A 7,717-nucleotide genomic window follows, 5' to 3' on the forward strand; every position below is an offset into this window, starting at 1 on the left:
TATGTTAACTTTGACAACATTTTTACATGAATAAAGAAAATAGACATTGTATATGTAAGATATTGTTGTGTTAGTCTCAATGCTTATTTTCAAAATATAAATTTTTAATCTTTTTATTTTAATGTATAAAAAAATTAATGGTTAAAAGTAGTGTTTAGAAAGTAATATACAACGTAGTTAAAAACTTTAAACAATTCATCTGTAGTGCAACGGGGTAACAACAAAAGAATACAACTATTCTTAATTGACAAGCCAAATCCAAAAGTAAAGTCAATTATGGAACAAAAGGATATTAATAGAGCGCAGAGTAACGAAACATTATGGTATTATTCAGTCTCAAACTGCCAAACAAAACGACATACAAGTGGCTTAACCGACTGTTCGTCGGCCATGTAACCAGCAAGTTCAGATCCAATTCTCAGGCCAGCTACTGGAACCAAAACTTGAACCTGAGAAACTCCACATTACAACCATTCAACGCATCTGAGTTAACTATTTGACTATATATATATATATATATATATATATATATATATATATATATATATATATATATATATATATATATATCTCCCATTTATATACCCAATCAAGAGTATGGTGTCAGTTGAATATAATGCATCTATATCTAAGTATGTACAATACAAAAACTCGCGATATGTGCCATTATATACATTAGAAATATAACAAATGAAGGGTGATGGTCTTCAGGCAAAATATTCAAGTAACGATAATGCAACTCCTCAAAATGGTGCTTCAATGCCACCACTCATCAAGTCCAAGTAGCCAACATCATAGTAGCTCACAGTGCGATAAGATCTCAGCTCCTTGTATGGAGAACTTTCGCTGCTCTTACTCCATGTCCAAGATTTGCCCATACTTTGAGAAGTCTTGCCAAATTCCTGACTTTTGCTAATTCCAGGAGTGCGTTTTGACTTGCTCATTATTTCTAGCAATTTTCGGTCCTCCTCAGTGAGCTCAACTCTAAGGGGCTTATTACCATCATATAGGGATGAGAAACTCTTCAATGGTGAATCAAGAACCAGGATCTTTTTGCTAGGAGATTGCAGTGGGTGTAAAGTCTTTAGCCCATAATCTCTGCGTTTCATCCCGCTAATCAGTTGATGTAGTAGTGTTACAAGCACAAGGATGTAACTATCCATCCTCTCCCTACTTGCATGATAGAGAGTTTGGAGACGAATTAAGGTGCCATTTCCTGCTGCCTTTTTGCTGTATTCAATGCTGCACAACCAGAATAGAGATCTTAAATCCGGAGTAATAATGAATCTATCTCCAAGAACGGAAAAAGTGTGATCACGATAGCATTTTTGCATAATAAAGATACATCTAAAGGCATTCTGGAGTTTTGTAATAAAAATAATAGAGACAAGATCATTTTTGGGAAATTCTCTTTGGTAACACTGTTTTTCTCTTTGGTAAAAGAGAATTTCCCGTCATTTTTTTATCCAACCACTGATAGAAGACGAGTACCTTCATGAATTTTCTGTCTTATGGTGTACAAGTAGACATGTAGCACTATGAACAAGAGCTTAACAGTTAACACTATTGCCCCATACCCTCACACAACTGCTCATGCTAAAGATAAACACACAATAAAACTCAACTCTCATTTCAAACAAGTGGAGAATGAGCTTATGAAATATGAAAGCAGAGTTGTTACAAACCTGGAATTAGCCCACTCTCCAACCCAACCAAAACCTTGATGCATTCTGCTCCAAGTTAAAGGAAACAAAAGATAAATGAGAAACTGTAAATGTACAAGTATTGTGCAAATGAAAATTTAACTTTGAAAAAGAACAAATCAGGGTACACTAATAGAAGCATCAAAAGGAGGGGGGGGGGGGGGGGGGACAAAAACAAAACATAGCTTACTTTAGAGTGTTTGTCGCCATGGGAGCAAGCCATTGAAGAGTCTTCTCCATTTCAGCTTTAATTTGAGGGACATCAACCTGCACAGATTATCAGAGCATCTTAAAATACAGTCAAATATTGATGAGTGCAATAAGCCAGAAGTGCTAAAGGCCTAAAGCTTCCAATGCCTCCCCCACAAAACAAAGTTCCAGTAAATTGCATAGACTTTTTTTTTTGGTTATTGGTGTGAGAACGTGACAGAAGATCCATTTCGTTCCAAGACTTCCAACAAAGGCATACTGACATGACATTTTGAGGAAAAACGACATTTGTGAAAAGAATACTAATATACCTCCTCATTAGTACGGACTTTCTGCAAACTGGAGCGCATAGAAGTCTTTACACCATCCGGTAATCCACGATACAATGTATCCCTTATATTAGGGGGAACAGAAGTGGGCCTGGATGCCTGAAGAGCACATAGATTTGTTCAATATCATCATTTACATAAAATAAGGATTAATCACAAAGTAAAGGATAGCCAAACTTACAATGTTGTCGATTTGGTTAATAATATTTGCATAATGTAAAGCAAGACCAGCAGGACCTAGCCTCTGAGCATCTATACCGGTCTCTTCTCCAGCTTTTACTCCACCTGCCATTTCATAGTAACCATCATCAACCATTCACCAGTTGGGGGACTAGTATTGATGTATACTCAGGGGTTTTAGAATACTCCCTCTATCTGAAATGAAGCATCTAATAGGCTTCAAGCAGAATTTTGGTATAGTAAAAAGCGGACAGTAATTTTGGAACAAATTTGAAATAGACCATACATATTAGGAAGGAGAAGTTTCTAAATAATCAGTAAGGCCAAAAGACTGAGTTAATCCCATATAGCAACATATGCCTTGTCTTTTCCAACATGAAAATCAGTGTAATATTTTAAGTGGAACACCAGACACAGATGTCTCTGTGTCATTAATAAATTTTGGATCTTAACCAGCGTCCTGAGAAATCCATCATGTCTTTCAAAAACAGATAAGGAGTACCTTAGGCTTTTGTTTATCAGAAATATATAATTAAAAGAACAATAAACAAGATTCAAAAAGCCATATGTACATTAATCGAGATTTAGAAACATGTTCCAGTCCCACAAAGATTGATAGACATATACCTGCTCCAAACACTTCAGTAATCTCTTGATGTATAAAGGCAACAATATCGACAAGTTTCTCAATGACCTGCAATTTGGAAAGAAAATGGCAAACAAAAACAATGAGTTGATTGCGATTTAGGAGGAAGAAAACAAAAAAAATCATATCAATGATATAGAAGCAGTAAATGACTGAGATTTAAGTATCCAATATTTGCATTCAGAAAGATCAAACTGTATCTTCTATTAGAGCAACAGAACCAAATTGGAAGTTTTCTGTACACGATGAGACAGACAATTTACAATCAGGGTATATTCAGCTGTAATCATTACATCATGTGTTGAAAAGCAGAAGGCAATAGATTACTTAATACTTAACACTTCAATATAATGAGATAAAAATTTATACCATATGAACCAATGACTACTTCAGCAATTGAGATGACAATAACTTAAGATATTACACGAGTAAAAGAAAAAGAAATCAAAGAGAAATGCAGCTTGAATTCAATCAATTTGCAGATAATCCCAGGCTAGCATAAAGAAGTAGAGCAAGGTCCTTTACCTCCTCCAATTTTTTTGACCAAAGAGATTTCTTTTTCAAGCTCATTACAATCTTCTTTTGTTGTTTTAGTTCATTGTTTAACATCACGAGATGCTCTCCTACAGTACAAAATAAACAAATATACAGAGTATATCAGTAAGGTCGTACAAAAGACGACAAGATTTCAATCAAGCAGATAAAAAGTAATCAATTTAAATAAATATACTTCAAAGATTTTTAACAGGCTGATAGCAGTGAAATATTTTCTTTAGAGGGATCCTTGTGCATGATTAGAGATGTACTGAAACAATAATTCTTCAGCAGACCTCGAAGAAGTATAAAAAAAAAAAGAAAATTCAATGGTGAACAAAGCATTTTTGCGGGACATTCTTGACCATTTATTCAGTAAAGATAGATTTAGCAACTCCTAGCAACCCAAAAATGTGGCATTCAACATCAATCAAGATAGATTTAGCAGCTGCTTGAAAGTTTTGCAGCTGAGCTACCTTATTTTTAAAAAGCAAATTAGGTTTAATGTGGCGTTGAATGTCAACCAAGCCACTGCCAGGCAGCTACATGTAGCTTATAATCATGATCCTTAAACCAAGTCCCCAATTCAATTTCAAGCTGCAACATCCCTTTACAAAAGTATGCTTTTTAAAGGAACCAGCATAATCTAGCTAAGGTTATTGCTTTAAAAGCACTAGTTGAATGAAGTAACCAGAAGGGACATTAAACTCTTCAGATGCACTAATGAAAAAGGTTTCACATAGTCAATCAGATAAGACCAACCTTTACGAGGCAACTTTAAGGACTTCAATTCTTCAACCTTCTGCCGATAATCTTGCTCAAATCTATCATAAGCATTCAGCTCATGGTACAATTCCTACGCACCAAAAATAAAACATTGACTGTTTTCAGCACATGTTGGAATGCAAATATTCAGCTATTGTCACTTGGACAAGAAATGCCATAGCTACCCCAAAATGGGTAGCCTCCTTGCCCATCAATGTGTAAGGACGTCTTTTCATAACAATATTGAGCATTCAACATTTAACAATGCAGAAATAATGATCTAAGTCCCCACCACCCCATATAGATCTGAATGCAACTTACAGAGGTATTCTGAGCTAAAGTCATCAATTCTTGCATTTTTGCTTCGACCTGTTCTCTTTGAGGTTCGTGTACTGCATTTTCGGAATCCAGACTGAAACAATAGAGCCAGTTCCAAAGAGAATATGAATTCAGTTAGAATTAAACAACACAGCTTCAATAGAATTCAATATAAATAAAAATTCTACCTTACTTTTGAAAAAATCGATTTAAGTTGTGCCATTGTGGGTCTTTACAACGATCACCGAATCTAATCACTTCTTTGCAAAAGACATCAAGTTCCTCCCTAGAACCCAATAAAACATGTTATATTTTGTAATAGAAAACAAAAATGTGGTAAATTAACTATTTAAAGTTCCCTATAACAACCTTTTGTCCAAAGCAACTAAACTTAGCAACACCTTAGTGTCTGAAGAAACCAAAAGCTGAACCCCTTCTGATGGAATTACTTCCTCCTTTATGTACTTAACATTTTCCTTGGAGAGAGATTGCATGAGATTCACACCTCGTGTGATTGTGTTAGCTACTTCAAATGCCAATATCGATATCTTGTTCCCCTTGGCTACCTTTCCTGTCAAAAACCCACTATGACTCAAGTTTGTCATTCCACTTCCAAGTGCATCTATGACATCAACAGCCTTTTCCATTCCAGCAACTCTAGCTCTTCCTATAAATGAAGATCCTCTTGGTGGAGCCTGTAATAATAGTCAAATAAACTGAGAAGCCCGTAATCCCAAAGTAGAGGTATAAGGTGAGGGCATACGGCTTTAAAACCATATCCATGTCAAAAATTCAACAACAATGGCAACAACCAGCTAGTATATCAATCCTAACTAGTCAGGACAAAACGAAAGGCTTGTTCTAAAAATAAGAATCAATTTCTTATCAAATGCTTGATTTTTATTCAATTAGAAAATTAAAGTGCTAGTGAACAGAGGTGAGCTGTATCATTATGTCCAAGAAAGGCACAACTTAAAAAGATTCATCTATAACATAAACTATCATGTCTTTCCTCCCACAAGTAAATTTATCTTCAAAAAAAATTCCAATAGTGGAGCAGTGGAGTTACAATCAAGTAACTTGAATTTTGGTAAGTCGAAAGCAGCTTAGGCCAACAAACACTATATAAGTTTATATGTAGAAAGCTCCTCTCTTTTTATGGTACAATACTTCAATCTTTTGTGACTTTATACGTATATTTTTTTCATCAACTAAATATATTAAGTTATTAACCAATATCTATGCCAAATCTATAGGTTTTTTCCTTTCAAAAAAAAAATATAGCTCTTTTGATAACCAATATAAAGTTTTTGGAAATCCGAATAAAATATAATTTTTAAAAAATGCATTCTTTTCAATTAAATAAACCAAACAACTAAGTAAAATTTTAAAATATAAAAAATTCTAATTTTAGCAGGGAATTTGAATTCCTACTTTAATATAAAAATCAAGCTTTAGTTGGTGAAAATTACATATTTTTTTCATTCAGCCTTGGGTATAAAAAAATAGAAAAAAACTCTAATAATAGCAGGGATTTGACCCCTAAATTACCCTTCTGCTTTATCATAACAATCAAGCTTTAGTTGGTGACAATTTTACAATTTTCTTTTTTTTTCATTTAAACATACATCAATCAACTACATAAATTCTGCATATTTACCAGTCAAAATCCCAATAGATCCTGCATTCCTGTATATTACACCTCTTCAAATATCAATCAACTCTATAATTCAATCAATTCACCAAAAAAAACAATAACCCAATACAAAATTACTCAAAATACACCAATGTTCTCTTATTATTACTCAGACGGAATTCGATCACAAATCTTTCATACCCGCCCTCGACTTTAGCCAACTAAGCTAGTTACTAATCATCGTTACTCCAAATTTATTAATTTGCCATATAAATTAAAGAAGAAAGAAAATATACCTTGAGATCGCCGGAAAATCTCAACTCGCCGGAATAAAATCTCTGAGGAGAAGCAGTAATAGGATCATCATCGGAATTCTTATTTTTCTTCTTTTTCAAATTTCCAAAGCTTTTAATCCTCTTCAACTTATTGTTGATCGTATTTTTGCTGCTGCTTTTGTTATCCATCTCTGGTTTTTGCTCCAATTCTTCTGAACTAATCCTCCCTCCCATCCTCCCAACTGAACAAGCTACTCCCATTTTGTTTATCACACAATCTAATCAAAATTGAAAAAACCCAAATCCCTAAAAACCTGATAAATGATTAAAATTGGGAATTTATTTCCCAAAACCCTGGAAATTGATTAAATTTTTTAAAAAATCCCAAATTTACAAAAAAAAATCAAAACCCTAAAAAAACGAAAATAAAATAGGAGAATTGATTGAGATAGTAAAGAAGAAGAAGACGCGTGAATTGAATAGAATGGGAAAGAGAGAGAAAAAGGAAGAAAGAGGAGAGAGAAAATTCTGGTAAGTAGAAAATTCCCTGGTTTTGACGAAGGAAGGTAGGTAGCAGTGTAGTCCGTAATAAAATGGGAGTTGAATTTTCAGCATTCTATTTCTTTAACAGTACCGCGCGCGTTTAATTAGTCGTCGCCCTAGTCCACGTCTTTTTTTTATTTTGTTTATCTTGACTTTTTCATTGCTTAACTTTCATTATAAGCTTAGGGCTAGCTGAATTGAGCTAAAGTGAATTGAACTGTATATTTTATGAGCTGAATTGAACTGCACTGAAAATAAGCTGAAGATTATATATCCTTATTTAGGGGTGGTTCTCTTCTGCTTAATTTCAGTTCAATTCAGTTCAGTTTCTAATTTCCTTCACTCATAAACAATTCAATTCACTTCTACTTCAATCAATTTAGTTCAGTTCAGCTCAATTCAGTTAATTAGGATATGCCCTCACTCCGTAGTTCATTATTTGCTCCATTTTTCCGTGTGTACGTATGATAAAATTAAAGTTGGTTGAAGAATAAAAAAAGTTATAAAACAAAAGTGAGTATAAGTGGAAGGAGAGAAAAATATGATATGAGGAGATTTTTAGTGAAGAGGAAAAAAGT

The 7,717-nt window shown here is 33.9% G+C and overlaps 1 protein-coding gene across 1 annotated transcript; it reads right to left on the reverse strand.

The window, feature by feature from the left end:
- Window positions 1-637: 637 nt before the first annotated feature.
- LOC110733343 lies at window positions 638-7,190 on the reverse strand. The gene is made up of 12 exons (XM_021913376.1): window positions 6,618-7,190; window positions 5,055-5,380; window positions 4,879-4,971; window positions 4,689-4,779; window positions 4,365-4,458; window positions 3,594-3,691; window positions 3,050-3,116; window positions 2,424-2,527; window positions 2,225-2,341; window positions 1,894-1,970; window positions 1,686-1,730; window positions 638-1,242 (listed from the first exon to the last, which is right to left on the reverse strand). Exons 1-12 carry the CDS (start codon window positions 6,855-6,857, stop codon window positions 744-746), a joined length of 1,851 nt encoding a protein of 616 aa, XP_021769068.1. The 5' UTR covers window positions 6,858-7,190; the 3' UTR covers window positions 638-743.
- Window positions 7,191-7,717: the final 527 nt, after the last annotated feature.

The sequence above is a fragment of the Chenopodium quinoa genome, unplaced genomic scaffold (genome assembly GCF_001683475.1).
Source record: "Chenopodium quinoa cultivar QQ74 unplaced genomic scaffold, ASM168347v1, whole genome shotgun sequence".
In the NCBI taxonomy this organism is placed as follows: Eukaryota; Viridiplantae; Streptophyta; class Magnoliopsida; order Caryophyllales; family Amaranthaceae; genus Chenopodium; species Chenopodium quinoa.